Source organism: Carlito syrichta, unplaced genomic scaffold (assembly GCF_000164805.1).
Source record: "Carlito syrichta isolate Samal-C Ts95f unplaced genomic scaffold, Tarsius_syrichta-2.0.1 Scaffold313381, whole genome shotgun sequence".
In the NCBI taxonomy this organism is placed as follows: Eukaryota; Metazoa; Chordata; class Mammalia; order Primates; family Tarsiidae; genus Carlito; species Carlito syrichta.
The window spans coordinates 1125902-1146097 of record NW_007257477.1 but is presented as its reverse complement, the minus strand read 5'-3'; the positions used below and the strand labels follow the sequence as shown (position 1 = coordinate 1146097).

At 39.4% G+C, this 20196-nt stretch overlaps 1 protein-coding gene across 1 annotated transcript in view; it reads right to left on the bottom strand.

Annotated features, from left to right (window-relative positions):
• CYTH1 (cytohesin 1) overlaps window positions 1-20196 on the bottom strand; it is a 50320-nt gene that overhangs the window by 10332 nt on the left and 19792 nt on the right. Inside the window, exons 2-10 of the mRNA XM_021718746.1 lie at window positions 19020-19102; window positions 17651-17715; window positions 12902-12968; window positions 12201-12319; window positions 11769-11849; window positions 10749-10861; window positions 9587-9735; window positions 9037-9148; window positions 3578-3654 (exon numbers count right to left, since the gene is read on the bottom strand). Coding sequence (XP_021574421.1) covers window positions 3578-3654; window positions 9037-9148; window positions 9587-9735; window positions 10749-10861; window positions 11769-11849; window positions 12201-12319; window positions 12902-12968; window positions 17651-17715; window positions 19020-19102 — 866 coding nt within the window. The remainder of the gene's footprint in view (window positions 1-3577; window positions 3655-9036; window positions 9149-9586; window positions 9736-10748; window positions 10862-11768; window positions 11850-12200; window positions 12320-12901; window positions 12969-17650; window positions 17716-19019; window positions 19103-20196) is intronic.

Sequence of the window (20196 nt, the reverse complement as noted above, 5' to 3'; positions counted from 1 at the left end):
AATTAAAAAAATCTGAAGTTGGTTGCCACAAACTCCTGTCATTAAGCATAAGTGAAATGGTCTTTTCTAAATTGTTACCCTTTTCACAATACAGTTGAAAGTTGCAGACACATCCAGCACTTGCCTCACACACTACTCTGACTAGATTTCTGTACTCTGAATTTTTAATCACATTATAAACCCGAAAAGACAGTCTGCCACGATGAGGTAAGTTCACATTGGCAACAAGGAACAGAATTTGGAATGATGTAAATTCATGTCAGCGGTTGTGAATGAGTTAAGTATATTTAAGTACGGGTTTCTATTTAAGTATATTTTAGTATTTGTTCTAAATTTAAGTATTAGTATTAGTTCTACATTTAAGTACCTTTTAGTATTAGTTCTATATTTAAGTGAGTGGCTCAATACTCTTATAATTCCTGGGGCTTTTCTTCTGATTCATTCTCCTTCTGGCTGGATTTACTGTCGAGCAGTTTTTGAAAGAAGGATATCAGGGTGCTACACTTCACATGTTTTCTTCTATGATAATGCTACTAGTTGTGCTTTACTTAAATGATAACAGCTGGATAAAGGATCTTGGGTTATTCTTATCATCAAAACTGTAAAGATCTTAATCCATTAATTTTTGGCACTAAAAGCTGCTGGAGATGATGTTCTTTTTCCAGCTGAATGAACAGAGACTTTGCTCCAAGTTCAATAGTATCAAGCAGCTAGGGCTAGCTCATGGGGCCAAACTTTCTATAAAAAAGTTTCCTGAAACACAGTGTGCTCTTCTAATTTGTAGACTCAAAGTTTTTTCTCCTTTGTCAGGAAAATAATTTAATAACACATCATATCTTTGATTGTGTATGAACCAATTATTCTGATATTGGGATCATCTTCTGTCTTTCACGTCTGTTAGTTTTTCTCTAGTAGTTTTAATACTTGTGTTTTCAAATACAATCTCTGTGATCAATTCAAGGCTTTCCTCTAAGACAATGATTACATTTTTAGCTAATATGTTCCATCCCTTAAAGTTTTAACTTATCTGTTAATAAACAAGTTATCGCTCTATAATTATATAGTTATAAATATATTTTTCTTCTCACTTGTTTTAAGACTACAACTTCTCTTTTCTGGCCTAGTTTGTTCTAGTAACTCTGTGAGTGACTCCCAGTTCTCCTCTCACTGAATCTCTGACCAGTTTGCATCCCTCTAACCACTCACCCTGACCTATGGTGGAGGACAGGATGCTTTGTATTCTAGCACTTTCAATAGTCTTATAGGAGAACAGTGAGAGGAAGGAGAGCTCATCTAAGGTACTCTCTGAGCTTAAATTTCTCTTTTAGATTGTGAATGTCCTAAATCAGGGTTTGCTCTTTTAGGGAATGGATATCATGCTCACAGAAGATCTTTCACAGACAGCTTTTCCAGTTGAATATACAGTTCTGGGCCTTTACCTACATCACACTAAGTGAACCCTGTTTTTTCACTTTTCCCATTTTACCAATTTCTACCTAGCAGCAGATTTTACTACTACTTGATCATAGAGGAGGGGAAAACATAACAATTCTCATTTATTTTGTTTCCTCCCAGAACTGAGGGCACCAGGGAGAAGTCTGGGTCTCATCAAATCCCAGGCTGCAGGCTAGCATCACTCTACTCTGCTCCCTGGACTGCTGCTTCTTCTCTTGCTGCCAATTGCTGAAGTTTATTGAATTAGTTTTGCCCCTTTCCTTGTCTGGCTGCTATTTTTCTCCACTTATTTGTACTAGCTTTTTGCTCTCTTTCTTAGGTAATTCTGTATGGAAGTTTCGATCTACCATCTTAAACCCTAACAACTCCCTCTCTGCATCTTAAGAAATGTATTCATTCCTATATTTCTACTGTCTGATAAAATGCTAGCACTTTGCCGAATTGAATCAAGGTGACACCACCATGGGCAGCATCATGAAGAACCACAAGACTCTAGAGTCTCATAGCATCACTACAGAACTCTCCAGTACTTAAGAGAATATCATTACATGCTGCATTTTAACCCAGAGAACAATGAAAAAATCCAGACAAGATGTTAAAAGACGTCATTAGTGTAGATATCATCAATAAAAAAGGGCAAAAGATGGGAAGAAGGATTGACAAAACAGAAAGAAATGTACTAAGTTATTCATAGTGGTACTTTGAGGGTGGGAATAGGAAGAATTCTTCTTTTTATTGTTTTGTATATTTGAAGTATTTTACTCTCATATGTACAAAGATTTTAATAACAGAAAAGCAAAGCCAGTGGCAGAATTTGTGTGGCATAGGTTTGCCCCATAACACACAGAATCCTGGCCAGAATTCCCTAAAAAATTACTTAATATCTCATAAACAGTACACCATCAGAATGAGTGACTCTAACTTACAGCCTTATGAAGCTCATTCCCTATGTGAGAAGTTACATTTGTATGATACCCACAATGATGGAGAACAACACAAAGTTAAACACGATGGTAAACCCACTTCATACCTAAGCACAGAAAAATGTTAAGGTACGTATGTACCTGTATCCTTGTTCCTAATAAGTGATATGCAAATGTGGCCAGAATTTTAATATTTTACTTAAGTACCATTTTGCTCTACATCTATTAGAAAAGATACTTCTAGGTCTTAATTTTCTCAGTGGGATCAATGGTTTTTACTCAATGAAGATAAGACTGAAGAACAAAAGCAAAGCATTCCCAACTCCATTGCCTTGATTTATTTCAAGACACATGTCTAATATTGTCGCAGTATAACTATTTTGCTCTTCAGAGGACCAAGGGGGTGAAAGAAATGAAAGAGCACCAGGTTACCAGCATGCTGAAATCAGTCTGAGCACCCACCATCAACCTGCCAGGCTTTCTGGGTACTCTGCTTAGAGGGAGCTCTGAAAATAATTATATTTATATATATAGACAAATTGTATTTATAATTTTTATTTTTCTTGGCTATATTACAAAAGGGATACACATACTACACAGATTTACACTTGTAAGTCTTTTCTGCTGAATAAAAAATCAATAAAACTCCTGTGGTTTAAGAAAACTTCTACTTCTTAAAACTCCAGATAATCTCAAATTAACTTCTCCCATTTCACTTCACTTCCTTTTCCCCCATTATACATTTTACCCCTTGAGCTATTTGTTCTGAATCAGATTCTTCAGCATTTTGGCTACCCTAGAAAAAATGAATTTCCCAAATCACAAATATTTTCTTTTTCTTTTCATCTCCCTTTCAATAGGGCCACAAACTCTTTCTTGGCAACTGATGCAAGTTCATTCTTTCTAACCCAGCTCCAAAACCCACTACTAATGCTTGTTTTCTTTTTTCCTTCCTCCTGGTCAAGCATCTTCTGTTCCACCCAGAACTAGATGCTTGCTCTGAGCCACAGTTCCTTTCAAGGCACTCTATATCCTCTTTAGGGTTCCCCATTGTAAGATTTCCCTCAGTTCTTCCACTTTACTTAATCCCCCAGATATAGGACAAATCTGACTGTCTCCTCCAACCACGTTTGATTAGCGACATTTAAAACAGAAGCCTGGCCCATCCCTAGTCCCAAGGCCAATTAGTCAGTGCTCACCGTGGTATATTCAAAGTAGTAAAGGCAGTTGTCAGTCAGAATGAACCAGCGTCTTTTCCAAGTCTTTACCCTGCCACCTGCAGAGCAAAAAGAGATGCACATTCGACAAGAGACAACCAGGCAAGCACAGGCTCCAGAACATACAAAGCTCTCTTCTCAGAGAGAGGGGAGGGAGGAAGGGGTGAGGTATCAGGAGAACATTCAGACCACAAAATTTACATCAGTAACGAGACACAGAGCCAAACAGAAGCATCTTTCACGAAGTGAAAGTCTGTGGGTACAAGCAGAGCAAGCGTCTAGGTGACACCCTGGAGATGAAATCAGGACAGCATGATGAGAACATGGGTTTGGGGAGGAAAATCCCAGGAGCAATAATGACACGCAATGCAAATTTGCCTTGGGCCAGAGAACCGTCAGCAAAAAGCTTGTGTGGTAGAAATCAGCAAAGAAAAGAGAAAGAAGGAAAGGGTCAGCATCCTGGTGCAGGCTATGCAGCTACTGACAATCAGCCCTGGCAGGTAAGGAAGTGTTTCATCAGAAGTGAAGGAAGAATCAGGAAGTCAGACACTGTAAGCCCTTCATCATCAAATCTGCCCTTTCCCTGGAACATAAAATCAAATTCCTGTGGTTTTACTCTTTACCTCACCTTCCTGATTATAGTGAGTTTCTATACTGGCTTTTAACCTTCTGGACTAGTGTCCTGAAAATAAAATCTACCAGAGTCCTGGGTGAGAATCAAAGCAGAATTCCTTTATCAAGAAAGAATCAACTAGTGAGGGGAGGTCGACTCGGGCGCCCTTCCAGTTCTGAACTTCTCACCAAAAGTAAGTAATAAAAACAGCTGGCAGAGACAGTTACAGCCAAAAAAGCACTGGCGGTGGCGACTGGGAGCTGGTGAGGTCCTCCCTCAGTCTTTTAAAAGTATTTCTCAGTAAAAAAATGTTGGGGTCATGAAGTTATGCTGAGACAGATACTCAGGAAGGAAAGACTTCACCACGGCCTATCTGAATGAAGCCACATTCTGCACTCAAATCAGAACTATGAGCCTTTTTTCCTGTACTTTCCTTCAATCAAGGGAAAATTTTCTGAACGTGAACCATGCAAAAATTACCCCTAAGGCCTTTATGCATGAATCTATACATGGCATTCTAGAAACACTTTTTATGCTCTGCTCTTCTGAGCATATGCTCTTTTGCTAAGACTTAAGCTACAGACATCACTGGAGAAGCATCACTTCTCCAATCTTCATAAAAAGCAAGGACCATGGAGCACAAATCTCTTACAACCTAGTCATGATTTCTATCCTGCCCTCATCACAAATAGCTGAGCAAGGAGGAGGGTGGTTTTACAGGTACTATTTCCAAATGCCAGGACCTGCCCGCAAGCTCACACCGGAGAAACCCAAGGGGAGTATGCCAGTAATGTCATGGAAAAAATGTCCAGCATAGGTCCTAGCAGACAAGTATGAGGACTGTTGAACTTTCAGACCTGTTTAACAGCTCTGCTAGGTGCCTGAACTCTAGGAGGGCTTAAGTGAGTGATCTTTATTGCCATGGTTCTAAATGACAGAGACCTAGGTTATGGGAGGGAGTTTGCCATAAGCCAACATGTGCCACCCACCCACCTATCCTGTGCTGGCATCAAGCAAACAGATTCTCTCTCTCCAGTGATTTCTAAGTTTTAAGTGAGCACTTGCCTCTGGTCCCCAAAGGTTATGTGGCATGAATTAAGAAAAAAACCATAAATGGATAATATGACATGCATGTGGAAAACAGGAAAGGCTAGGCAGAATTAAAATAAATAAAAAGGAGAAAGGAGACAAGAAATATATTCAGAATTACAGTCAACTTGTTATTAAAAAGAAACCCCTCCCCCATTTCAGAGTCCGAGAACTTTGGTCTTCCAGTCTGGCAGGCCACTGGTTGCCCACACAGGGCTTGGCACACAAGGAACATCGACCCATGCTGACCTCCCATGCATTCTGTCACAGGACACTACCCCAGGTGACACTCGGGACTTAGGAGATCATGGAAAAAGTGGGTCAGATGCTGAAAGGAACAAGATGGAAGGAAATCAAAGAGAAAAAGCAAAGCCGGAAGAAATTATCTGCCTGATTACAAAAGCTTGGTTATTTCTACCCTGGACAATGTGTTGCACTAGAGACCTCTACCATAAAGCATCACTGCGGGCCCACGGGGAACATTTCCACGTGGAAAGAAAAACAGACATGAAAACAAGCAGACAGATCAATGCGCGTCTAGGACAGTCCCTGTGGAACTCACAGACCACCTCTCCCTGGGCTCCTCACATCCTCCCTGTAACCCCCTCAGGTATCAAGGCCAGATGCTATCTTTCCCTATAGTTGAGAACAATCTAACAAGTCCCTAAAACATTTGAATAAATGTCAGTGCTTGAGGTTGTTCTTTTTTAAGTGCAGCTCTGTTCAAGGAATGCTTAGGCACAAACTTGAGGAGCTCTTGGGCTAGGAAAAACGTTTCCCCTCATATCAGCAAATGGAGAGTAGAGACACCAAAAACCTAAGTAAGAGGCCAATTGGGGGTTTTAATGATGACTCACTGAAAAAGAGGAGAGAGCAAAATAAAACATAAAAACAGAGCCGAGGCAATAATGCCCTTCCCAGATTCCCAGGAAATTAAATACAAGGACTTCAGGGAAGGATTTTTTGGTTTTGCTTTTTAAAAACTTGACTTGGCATCATTTGAGTTTAGGAAACATCATTTCCTTTGTTCACGCAAAGGCAAATGTACTAAATGTCACATAATTAAATTATTTTTCCTAATTTGCTTTTTGTTCATGATATGTCAGAAACACATAGCTTTGGTAGGTCAAGACTTTATTCTCTTCTTCCTCCTCTTCCCTACTTCAGAGATTACTTTCAACCAGGTTGATGTCAATTTGAATTCAACAAACATAGCACGTATCTGGCTAATAATTGCAAGTGAAAGGAAGTGAATACTTTCTCTGCTTTTACATACCCACTCTTAGAATGTTTTCTTGCATTACTGCATTCAGTAGTGAAATTATTCTACATCTTGGTACCATATTGTTGGATGCACTCTTTTCTCTTCCACAAAGAAAAAACATGAAACTTGCTCCAAACCCCTGATCCTGACCAGTTCCCTAGGGACTGTATGATAAGTTAGAAGCAGCATTAACACTACCACCGGCAATTAAAAAACAAAATAACCAAAAATAACAAAATAAGAAAACGCTGCAGCAATGACAGTGGCCTGGGCAGAGCGAGCGAGCAGGTTGAGGGGTTACATACCTCCTGGAGTTTGGGGCAAGGAAAAGGAGAGCCAAAATCATGGAAACATACAAATGAGGGAGAAAAGAAAATTAAAACAAAGAAATTAAACCTGATTCCTTAATCTTAAAGTGCAATGTATCAGTCACATTCATGTCTGCCTGGGGGAAGCTGAACTAAAACACTGATGGGGCAAATGGTCACCCACTGCCATCTGGTATATGAATGAGGGGCTCGTCTTATATGCCACAGACCACCTGGTCAAGGCAAGATTTGGGGCACTAACTACTGAAAACCTGGCCCCAAAGAGGCCACAAATCAGTTTTTACAAAGTCAACGTTTATTAGTGTATTCAGAATCCCGAGCAAAGAAAGCAAATTACTTCAGAGAAAATTAAATGTCTTTCTTTAGATAGCTGTCACTTTTTAAAGTGTCACTTTTAAAGTGTGTGTAAGAATGCACACGCATGTCTTCATGAATACACATGTATTTATGTGTATATACAAGAATACACATTCTTATGATTATATGCATACAAAGACATATACATACAACTACAGATGGCTGGAAGCCCAGCCTTCTGCAGCACATAAACACAAAGGAGTGATTCTAAGTGTGCTACAATGAAAACACAATATTAAGAGTTTAGAAGGGTTTGGAGAAGGTTTAGAAAAAGTAATTCATTGAGTTAAAATTGAGTCCCAAATTTAGTTAATTTTTTTCTTTTTAACAATATAGAATGCCTCATAAATTTGCAGATCATCGTGGTACAAGAACTAAGATAATCTTTGTACTCTTCTAATTTTAGTATCTGGGCTGTCAAAGCTAATACTTAGCATTAGCATTTAAACAAATTTTGCTGGAGGGGAAGTAAATCCAAACCTGGACACACAAAAAAATTTCCAGTAGGTTTCCTTTTAACTATCTGCTTGGCAATAAGAATGTGGAGCAGACGGTTGCCTGTGGGGTTAGTAATTTTAGAGCCTTAACTAAAGATTCTATTGGCTTAAAGATACATAAAATGGTGGCCAATTCAAAAGATATTTAAAGTTCTGATCAGTTAAAGTGGTGCTTTAAGGGGAATTTATGAATTAAGTCATTATAAGCACAAGGACTTGGAATATGCTTTTAAAAGGAAATATAAATCCTATTGCTATCTGAATTAGTCAGAAATAGAAGATTCCATTTTAGCCTTCCCAGATGTGTCAGCAATGGCCAAGAGAGTAGTAACTTCTAATCACTGGGGCAAGTAACTGAGCTAGTAGAAGAGGGAACACCCCCTGTTAATGTAGGAACCCAACTCAACAAAGGCCAAGGCAGAAGAAAACAGACAATACTCTTTTAGTGCCTCCCCCCACAATGGACATTATTATGTCCAGAGAGTCTAGCGCTCCCTCTATGTTCTGAAACAATTAATAAAATGATCACATAGACAAAAATGTGCATGAAAATTCTACCAATTGTTTTCCTTTTGGTTACCCTGTCGCCTTCATGGCAAGGCATGACCACTAACTTTAGCAATACAAGCTCACTTTTGGCAGAGGGACGAGGAATGTATTTTCAGCTTTTCTGAATGAAAAAAATCATTAATGTGGCTGATTCGGATTGAAAAGGAGGGGGAGAAGAAAAAAAAAACCACTGCCCAAGAATGAGTAAAAGTGCTGTGGATTGAGCTGCAGCCAAGGGCTCTAGGTTTGCCATGCACACTGCCTGTGGGGAGCCAGATGCAGAAGGAAGTGACAATGCACTGGGGGGGCGGGTGGGTGGAGGGCAGCAGTGCCAGATACAAATCTGTGTGATGGGAAGTAGAAAGATGGACAAGGCAGGCCACCTTCCCAGGGGCCAAGGGGACAGGGAAGGGAAACGAACCAGGTCTTCAGGGAACTGCCTTGAAACAAAACATGGCCAATCAATTCAAGAGGGGAAATATGGAGCACAAACACACATGGGCAATATTTATGGTGGAGTCAAGTCTGTCCCCAGCAGTCTCTGTGTTCCGTAGGGACACTGACTGTGCAAGTCACTTCCTTCCTGGAGGTGAACCTCTGTTAGAACATGACTCATACCAATGTCTCTCCAGAGTACCCCAAAGGCACCCCATCCCCTTTATCACATGGTACTGTCACAAGTGCACACACAATCTCTACTCTTAATTCTCAGCTGTTGGAGACCCAAGCAGAGATTTACTTACCGAGTTTCAATAGCCACCCTTCTCGGTCTGGATTGAAGAAAGTGTGAGTGAGGTCATTCCCGTCATCTTCTGGGATCTTAAAGGGTTCATTTTTTATGCTCTCGTATAGATTCTGGGATAAAAGATAACACTGCATGTCTCTGATTCTAGAAATATTTTTTATTCCTCCCCTTTCTCTTCATTCATTCCACAAGCATTCATTACATGCCTGCAGTAAGCCAAGCCTGCTAGGCTCTGAGACTAGAAGAACCTGACCATTTCTGCTTTCAGCCAGCTCACAGTGACAAAACAAATAAGAGTCCCAATGGATAGGTAAAAATGAAAGAAAGCAGCTTGACTTTTATTCAAGTCTTTAGTTTCAGATTTACAAACTACTGTCCCCTTCCTGATTCCATAGCTGGGCTTCACTACCAATTTCTTAATGAAATTCATATAATTAAATGAGTTTAAAGAGATACTTGATAAATCGTATGTCTTTCACCTACAAAAAAAAAGATCATGTTCCCAGTGAACTCTTGACTTAAATGAAGGCTATTCTTGTCACGCTCACCCGGAGCAGTTCCTCGGGTAGGTCTCCCCCATCATTGATGCCTCGATTCATGGCAATGAACCTCTCCACGGTGGTCTTATCTTTGACATTGGGGTTGTGCAGGCTGGTGTTCAACATGATGATGGCAAAGGAGAGGACGTAACAAGTGTCTACAGACAAGAGAAAAGCAACAAGGAGCCATTGTACACTCAGTTGATCAGAAATATCCCACCCAGAAGAACAAGAATAGATGAAATCAGGAATACAAAGCCATGTTCTCAAAATGGGATGAACCCACATGTGTGGGTACTGCTCTCAGAAAGGAGGAAGGCACGGAAAAGTACATAAAATATTTAAGACTTAAAGAGGTTTTTTTTTTCAGACTGAAAAAGCAGAACATGTATACTACAGAAAATCTGGAAAATGACACAATGTATACAAATTACCTATAATCTCACAATCTAGTATTAACTTATTTTGCTTTATTTCCTCTACATAAATGTGTCTATATGTAATATATCATAAATGTATCTCACAGGCACATATTATAACAAAATTGAATAAAACATATATATTATACATACATATGTATATACATTTTTGCTGAACTTATCATTTTCTCATAATTATTTTTATTGAAAAATCCTTCATAAAAACATAGTTTTTGCTGGTCGTAGTGGCTCAAGTCTATAATCCTAGCACGTTGGGAGGCCAAGGCGAAAGGACTACCTAAACTCAGGGGTTCAAGACCAGCCTGGGCAACTTGGTGAGACCCCATCTCTACAATAAATCAAAAAATAAGCCGGGCATGGTAGCGCACACCTGTAGTTCCAGATACTTGGAAGGCAGAGGCGGAAGGATTGCCTGAGCCCAGCAGGTCAAGGTTGCAGTGGCCGTGGGCGTGCCACTGCCGTCCAGCCTGGGCGACAGAGTGAGACTCCAACTCAAAAAAAAAAATAGTTCTTAATAGTTGTGTATTTCATAGTTCAGAGGTACCACAATTTATATTCCCAGTGCCTTACTGTCGAACTTCTGGATTATTTCCAACTTTTTACTATTATAAATACCATTAAATAAATGTGCCTGGACACAAATCTCAGCCTTTTTGTTTTAAAAATTATGTACTATCAAGAAAAAAATTGAATGTAAAACGCCCATCATAAACTACAATGGTCTTATTTACCAGTGGATTGGAACACTCCATTGTTGCACCGACAGTATCGCTGGGCAAACGCCTCCATCATCCGGTCGATCTTCTGGGCCTCTCCTGGTAGGCGGAAGCTCCACAGGAACTGTCTAAGTGGCAAAGACATGGTGGATTCCAGAACTTGGGGAGATCATTTATCTATGAATTGTTAAACCACCAACTATTTTCAATATCAAAGAGCAAAGGAAGACCTGCTGGGTTTCAACCTTCTGTTACCATAACTGAACAGACACAAACTTCCCATTCTACATAATTGTTATCTTAATCAAAACTATAGTACTTAGAAAAATTAAAAAGTAAAAATTTTCCTATTCAAAAGAATGGTTCTCCTCCTCAGAATAATACACAAAGACTGAAATATAGATAATGCTCATTTTAAACAAAACTTCATTTCCAGAAAACAAGACGGGATAGCAGGAAAAATGAAGACTGCCTTATCAAAGCATTCACAGTTGATCCATTTAAGTCAAAGACAGACTCATAGCTGGTGGGTTTAATTCTAGATTATTTTCATCCCCCTAAATGATAGCACAAAAGATGATGTTATTATTTACACCTACAGCAGTAGAAATAGAGAATGGCAGTTTCTTAAAAAGCACAAGATGACAGATTTAGTAAAACACTAAAGTTTACTTTTTTCTTTCAAAAATGAGATGTACAACTACTTATTGTAGGGCAGAAAATTAAAAATTGTTCCAAACTAAAGACTGGAAATATTCCAAGATTTAAGTATTCATCAATTTCCAAACTTCAAATGTAAGATCTGAGGAAGAATTTTACAGAATCTGCTTTCAGGATATAACATAATGTAATTCTCCTTGACAATCTAATCATTTTCAGTCATAGGCAAATACATTGCTTTCTTCAAAGTACTTCAAGATATTCAAAATAGTCCCCCAAAATATAATTTTATTAAAATGCCATCCAGGATAGATGACACATGATCAAGGGCCTGTCTCCCACTCCTTCCAAGGTGCTCACCTCGAGAATACTCACCGTAGTGCCTGGACAAGGTTGAGATCAGTGAACTCATGCAGCTCCACAAATGCATGAAGAACCTGAACATTAAACTCATCTCTATTGAAAAAGACAAAAGATGGGGGAGAAAGCAGGAGTCAAACACCGACACAGACTCTTCAGTCAGGCAGTGTCTCCCACACTGTGTCCCAGGGTCACTTGACCATCTAGACAGCCACCTAAGCACAGTCAGCTTATTTAACTTGGTTAGCTCTGTTTACTGCCTAAACAAGCAAGGTGTCCCCTTATAGACCAACCACTGTTCTCCAGAATAGTTTCCTCTCAATGCCAGTATAGTTATGGCTGCCTTATGACAAAAATTTCTCCAGAACTTGGAGCCTTTGGAAGTTTGTTTCTTTATGTAATTCCTGACCAGCCTTCTTTAGTGTATGCATATTTTGGAGGCCTCACCTCTCCCCCAGGTAGTCACCGATGGCTGTCTTGTTGAGCCCTTCACCTTTATACAAGAACTGGGCAATGTCTTCACAAGTGTTCTTAAGCAGATCATTCTCTATTAAGAACTGGATCCCCTAGAAAAAGACAACAAAAATGTCAATGCTGCTTAGTCTGGAAATAGAAAGAAAGGGAAGATAGAGGAAGAAATGATCGTGGGTGCATTTGTCACAGAGTTTCTAATAAATACTTGTCAAGGGACATAAAGGGTCAGGGAAGTCAGGGCTTACCATGTAACATTTGCTCTACAAAATGGCAACACGACTTGAAAAAAGCATCACTAGGTTCTACCTGAGCACTGTAGAAAACTCCCATTTTAAAGACAACAGGGCCCAGGCATGGTGGCTCATGTACCAGCACTTTGGGAAGCCAAGGCAGGAGGATTGTTTGAGCCCAAGAGTCCAAGACCAACCTAAGCAACATAGTGAGACCTTGTCTCTACAAAAAAATCAGAAAAATAAGCAGGGCGTGCATGGTGGCAGGTGCCTGTAGTCTCAGTTACTCAGGAGGCGGAGGTAGAAGGATTACCTGAGCCCAGGAGGTCAAGGCTGTGGTGAGCCATTATTATGCCACTGTACTCTAGCCTGGGTGACAGTGAGACCCAACTCAAACAACAACAACAACAAACTATGAGCTACTTCCACTTCCTTCTCACTTACCTTTTTAGGGTCCATATTAAATTTTTTCCTGCCCATGGCTACCTGTTTGTTCCTCTGCATGTTTTTCCTGCAAAACAACCACCATGACCATATTAGTACTTTAGGCATTTGGGAAGTTTTGAAGGACTAATATAATTCCTACATGCATCCATTAACTCACAGGGACTTTTGAAAGATTTATCCAGGAAAGCAACAGGCATAATTTGATCTAACTAAGCAAGGTCAATTGAAACCCTGACCCTGGCTCCATGTTTATTTGTGCTCTCTACCCCAGATCAATGGTTTCCTTTTCTAACAATATTTTTTAAAAACTTTATCATGGTGTAACTTACTTATTATATAATATTCCTGTTTTAATGTTTATCTGTATAATGTTTAAGCTTACTGAGTTGTGTAACCATCACCACAATCCAGTTTTAGAGCATTTTCACTACCCCAACAAAATTCCTCAACCTATTTTCATACAGTTAATCCCTACACCACTCTCAGGCAATTATTAATCAATTTTCTGTACCCATAGATTTGCCTATTCTGGACATCCTATATAAACAGAAGCATAAAATATTAGAACTTTTGCATCTGGTGCCTTTCACTTAGCATAACGTCAAGTTTCATCCATGATGTGGTGTGTGCCAGTACTACATTCCTTTTCATGGCTGGATAATTGTCCGCTGTATGGATACGCCACATCTGTTTATCCATTCACCAGATAATAGGCATTTAGGCTGTTTGCAGTTTGGGACTATTATGTATACAGCTGCTATTAGATTTGTGCACACATCTTTGTGTGGACATATGTTGTTTTTGCTTGTTTGTTTGTTTTCTCTTGGGTAGATACTCAGGGGTGAACACTTGAGTGCATTGAGAGCATATGGTGCATTTATAATTAATTTTTTAAGAAGCTGCCAAATGATCAGCAGTTTTCTTGATTGTGTATCTGATTGTGTATCTGAATGAAAAATGCAGATTCACAAACCATGCTTCTCACTGTGGTACATGAACCAGCAGCCCTGGGAGCATGTCAGATATAAAGAATCTCATTTCTTGTATGTACATACAAATCACCCGGGGCCTCGTCAGAGCAGATTCTGACTTGGTGTGTCTGAGAAGGGCCCTGTGTTTCTGCACATTTAACCTGATGCCATGTGTGGACTCTAGGTAGCAAGGTCCTGGACCAGGTGAGTCATTCAGAAGTTTGAGAGGAAGAGCTTAGAAGTCAGAAATTTTAAAACCTACCACAGTAATTCTGGTGTGCACCCATATTTGAGAACCACTGTCGTCAATGACAATAGTAATTTTATAATTCAGAGAGCAAAAAGTTGCTCAGAAATAAAATTATAAAATGGTATTGCATTGAGAAACATGTCTTCTCTGGCTAAATCCACAGAGGGGAGAAAATGTTCCTGAGTGCTTTGAGGTTTTGAAGGGAACATCAGAAAACCTTGAATAGTTATCAGAACTTTAGGACATAAGATGATCAGGGATCCCCCTGTGAACAGGTGCCTCAAGAAACAAAGCCACAGAGGGAAAAGCCAGTATAATTTTAGCTAGAATGAAGGGTTATGACCAAATATCTAGAAATTCCTATTTAATCTAAATGGTTATCTAATCATTTTTTTCTAAATCCAAGATTACTTTGATCAGTATTTCCAAACACCTCAAGGAAAAGCCTGTTTCACGAATTCCAGTGAGACTGGTATGGCAACTTCAGAGAAGGCTACAGAAGCGAGGTATGAATCCTCACTAAGAATTCTCAGCTTCAAGCCGGGCTTGGTGGTTCAGCCTGTAATCCTGCGCCTTTGGGAGGCTGAGGTGAGTGGATTGCCTAAGCCCGCGGGTTTGAGACCTGCCTGGGCAGCGAGACCTCATCTCTACAATAAATCAAAAAATCAGCTGGGCGTGGTAGCGCATGCCTGTAATTCCGGCTACTCAGAAGGCTGAGGCGGAAGGATCGCCAGAGCCCAGCAGGTCGAGGCTGTGGTGGCCAGGAGCGGCCACTGCACTCCAGTCTGGGCGACAGAGTGAGACTCCAACTCAAAAAAAAAAAAAGAATTCTCAGCTTCCTAAACCTCGGTTTGGTCTCTAACAAAAGGCTTTCCTGTTACCACCAGAAAGTACAATCCCAGACCTCTGCCAAACAACTGCCAGGGACATTCACCAGAGTTGACTCTCTAGTTTCAATAGCTGGTCTGCTCACTTCTCCATCTGGCCCTCATGGAAATCATGTAGCCTTAGGCCCTAGGTAGCCACTTCGCTAAGGGGCTACCATCCTGGTACAGTCCAGAACAAAACAGCTGTGTTACTGCTGTTGTATCACCTTGGTTAACTGATGCATATAAACTTTAGAAAGTTAACCCTTGCAGTATGTGAGTACATTATTTCTATTTGATTAAACAGTATTTAGGGTCATGTCTACAAACAAGTGGCATCAGGTCTTTGATCTAAAACAAGAACTCATTCCTGTGGGAAAATCAGAACAAATATAACACGTTTGAGAAACAAATCCATGGTAAGTCTAACAACTCTGCATATGGATTCTCAGGGATCTGTAAAATAACTCCCTGTTGGGGGCTTTTGATAATGGAAAACCATTTTAAGTTCCAGACTTTTAAAAAATAATAACAACTAATCACTATTCCGATTCATTACTTCAGCTGCAGTTCTAATAAGAGTTGCAAGTCTTCACAAATTGCTGAGTTCTCCAGGATGCCTAACCCCTCATATTCCTGGTGTCTTCTTTTCCTTGGTGTTCTATAATAACCTACAGAGACTTCATCAAGCAAAAAATAAACAGCACATTGAATTCTAAATATGTGTGTGCAGACACACAAATATACAGAAAGGAAATACAACAAAATATTAATCATGGTTATCTTTTGGATTAGATATTATGGGAAATTTGTTTTTCTTCATACTTTCCTGCATTTTACCAATTTTCTGCAATAAATGTGTATTGCCTTTATAGTCAGAAAAAAGCAAATTTTTTAACATTTTAAAAATTGAGGTAAAATATACATTTAAAATGCACACATCATAAGTGTACAGTTCAGTGTGTTTTGAAAAGTATATATACCCTTGTAACCACCACTCCAATTAATATAGAATTCTCCCATCATCCCTGTAAATTCCCTTATGTCCCCTTCAAGTCAACCCTCAGCCTATCCCCGCCACAACCACCTCAGAAGCAGCCACTGCCATAATTTCTACCATCACAGCTTAGTTTTATCTGTTACAGAACCTCATGAAAGGAAGCATATGATACATATGGCTTCATCGTGAAGACTCATCCATGCAAGTTAGTAGTTTACTGCTTAATATCGCTGAGTAATAGTCTATTTTCTTGACCCATTTAGTCATTCACCTGTTGGTAGGCATTTAGGCTATTTCCAGTTTGGGGCTATTTTAAATAAGCATGCTATCAATATTTTTGTACAAGTCTTTATATGGACATGTTTTCATTTCTCTTGGGTAAATAAATGGGAGTTGAATTGCTAGGTCACAGTATAGGTATACATTTAACGTTATAAGAAACTGCCAAACGATTTTCCCAAAAGGTATTATCATCTCATTCTCATCAGCACGAAATACCAACAGTCTATTTCATTTTAATTGCCTAGAGGTGTGAATCGGCATTCCATGGTAGTTTTAAGTTCCATTCCCTTACAACTAATGATGTTTTTCATGTATCTATTATCCATACAGCTTCTATAAATGTCTGTTCAAGTTATTTTACCCATTTTTTTAGCTGGGCTGCCTTTATATATATATATATATATATATATATATATTTTTTTTTTCCCCTGGATACAAATCCTTTTGCAGATATACATATTGGAAATATTTTCTCCTAATCAGTGCCTGCCTATTCATTTCCTTAAACAGTTACCTTTTATAAGAGAAGTGTTAAATTCTGATGAAATCCAATTTATCCATTTCGTTTAAGTTATGATTCTTTCAATGGGAAAGTAAGGAAGCTGTAATTCAAAACACCAAATGGACACCACAGAGACTGGCAATGATGAGCTGACTGCCTTCTGTGGAACACCCAGCCTCATTAAACTCTAATGGTACCGCCCATAGGAGTCTAAGATAACAAATCAAATAGTCTTATGAAGCCAGACAGGGAGAATTAGGCTTAGAAAAATACAGACATGAAGTGAGTTGGAAACAGCCCATTTATTGCATTAAGCAGTTAGAAAACGGTCTGAGAACCTCATTCAAAACTAAACTTTAAAAGTCACTAACATTCATGCAATTAAAAGTAAAAAATGCAAACAGGCCTTGTCATTTCCCACAACTTCATTTCTACATTCTTTTCCCTTAAGCGTTAGGGAGGCACAAATAAGCTTGCAATTATACCCAGACATAACTGGGTATGGTAGTCTTTTGAAATTGTATTATAGCATTCATTAAGCTTTTCCTTTACACAAAGGCAAAACAAAAACTTTAAAATACAAACACAGTGGACAACAGAGGAAACACATAAAATGTAAGAGCAGTTTAAGGCTTTCTGGGACTTCTGAAGTTCTCTAATTCAATATTTCAAACTATGTAAAAAAAACAAAAACAAACCCTATATTCAAGAATCCTTGCAGTGAAGGCTGAAAGAAAGTATGGGTATATATGTGCTTGTTAGGAACAGAAAGATAAGAAATTTACTTTTTCCTTAAGTGTGCCAGGTAAGCACAATTAAGGCCCGGGTGCTTTGAGAAGCTACACAAAAGCTACCCAGCCGTAGAGCAGACTCACCTTTCTTCTGTGGACCCCAGGTTTTCAATTTCATTAGCTACTTCTGCTATCTCATCCTTCAGCCTCTACAAAAAGAGTCCAGAGTTACCAGGAGAGGGAGATACAGATCAAATTAAAGCCTCTGAAACCTCACAAAAATCCCTCCAACCAAAAATAAAATAAAAATAAGCAAAATGAAATAAGACAAACAAAAAAAATCTTTAAAAGTATATTAGGAAAATTCATCTCTTTAACAAATATTTATTGAGCTTTTACCAGGTTGCAAACATTCCAGAAAATATAGAGGTAGAAAAAGATACAGCACCTGACTTCAAAGACTTCATAATCTAGTAAACTTTATACACATATACACCACGTAAAAATATATATAGTTAACTGAAAAATAGCTGCCTCGTTCCAGTCTTCCAGATAGAATCTGCCGCTTACTACATACAAGTGAGCTGGGAGACTCACAGGACAAACTCTTCTACTCAAAGCCCAAGCTGTAGAGCCAGCAGCAGTTGTGCAAGGCAAACAATGCCACCAAGTGGCCAGCAAAGGAATGTCTGATCACACCCTCCCCAGTTCCAACACCCCCTTAGTCAGAAAATTTGGACTCTCCCAGTGAAGGGCGGCTTTCCTAGCATCTACCAGTGAAGTAGGAATCAAAGAATCAGAAAAAACTATCAAAATTGACCCAACACCAGTGCAAGAAGTCTTTCTTCCCCACAGTTTGCCACTTTGGAGTAGCAGGATCCTCTCCTTAACTTTCTTAATTCCATCTTTGATGTTTCACAAGTAATTCTAGAAGAATGACATTTGCTGCCTCAGAACTAAAATAATCCAACTAGTTATTGGCTTCTATGACTTATTTCCCACAAAGCTTGACAGTTATGAAAAGGAACTTGGAAAAACCACAGAGTTGCTATCACTAAGTATATCTAGGGACCAGAAATTATGCTAAGTCTTTTGTAAATTTTTAACTCATTTAATCCTTACAACAACCCATGAAGCAGTGTTTTCATTCCTATCTTACAGAAGAAACTAAAGTTCAAGGAACCAAAACTCTTTTATCTCAAATCATTCAACTAGTACGTGGCAGCTAGTAAGGACCTGATGTGGGTCTAGCTTCACCTGAAGCCGGTGTTCTCATCACCTCTCCTCACCCTCTCTGCTCATCACTGTCAAATACAAAATTATACACAGGGGAACAGGAGACTACGTGAATCTTTACCAACCACTCAACCTCTTTGAGATCCATTTTCTCATCTGGAGAGCAAAGCTGATTATCTCTTGAGGAGACACTCTATAGAGGACATACTTTTACATAAATGTAACTGTCGTTACAGTTTTTACATTGATGAAATCACCACGCTGCTTGCTCTCCTACCTGAATGTCGGCCAGCAGTTCCTGCTTTCTTCGTCGAATGTTCTCCAGTTCTTGACGCTCTTCTGCAGTCAGGTCACTGGGAACTACAAAAATGGGGGAAGTGCTACTAAGGAAGTTGTTATCTCAACCAAAATAAAGTGAAATCAAGAGACCACAAAAGGAGAAAGATACTGAGATAGAGGCTAGAAGCCAGTTTCAGAAATGACTAACCACTAGAACAGCTCTGGCTCCAAGTCTTATCAGGTTTCTAAAGAAAGGAAGAACCTCAAATCACACAGAAAAGGAATACTTGCAAGGAAAACCAAGACAGAAAAGATTGCTGAAGGTTAAATTAGGTTGGCTATGAATGAAAGAAGATGAATATTAGCTGACTGCCCTGTCATTTTCATCCCTTCCAGCTGGATGACTTCAGGCTGCTGTTAAATCAATCTCTCTAGGTCTCAACTCTCTCATGCTCAAAAACCAACAGTACTGCCTCATTACGCTGAACTCCAACATAACATGACACCTTGAAGTGAGGAAGAAGAGGCAAGTGGCAAAGCACATTTTGTGCTAGTTCTGGAAGAGGTTGAAGGGAAGAAACTATGTATTTGCAGAGGAAAAAATCTAGAAGACTACACCAAACACATCAGAGCTTAATTCTGGGCACTTGGATTACCAGACTTTCTTTTTTTGCTTTATACTCTTCTTTGTTGTTTGAATGTTTTAAAATGCGCTCTTATCATGAACACCAAGTTACTTAACTCCCGGATCACAGCTTTCACCATGAAATACTTCTGCAATCCTCCAGTGATGCAATCTTCCTTGTCTGCACAGGAGCTTGGGACAGATGCCCTCTAAGAAGACCCTTCTAAGTGTGCTGTGGGAAACCATGAGGGCAAATGAAAAGAACAGCACTGGAATCAGACAAAAAGGATTCAAATACCAGCTCCAATCTACTTCATGCTAAATTAGACAATTTCAAGCAAATTTTAGGCTATTTGGGCTGTAGTTTGTCATCAATAAAGTGGCAATACCATTACCCATTTCTTAAGGCTGCTGTGAGGACAAAGTAAAACAGAGAAACTAAAGTGCCTGTTGGTTCCTGTTCCCTCTATGGCAAAGCAAAGGAAACCCATATCCCCGGCTGGGAGGGTACTACATGGATCCCTCTATCCCTTTAGTAGGTGTCTGAGTT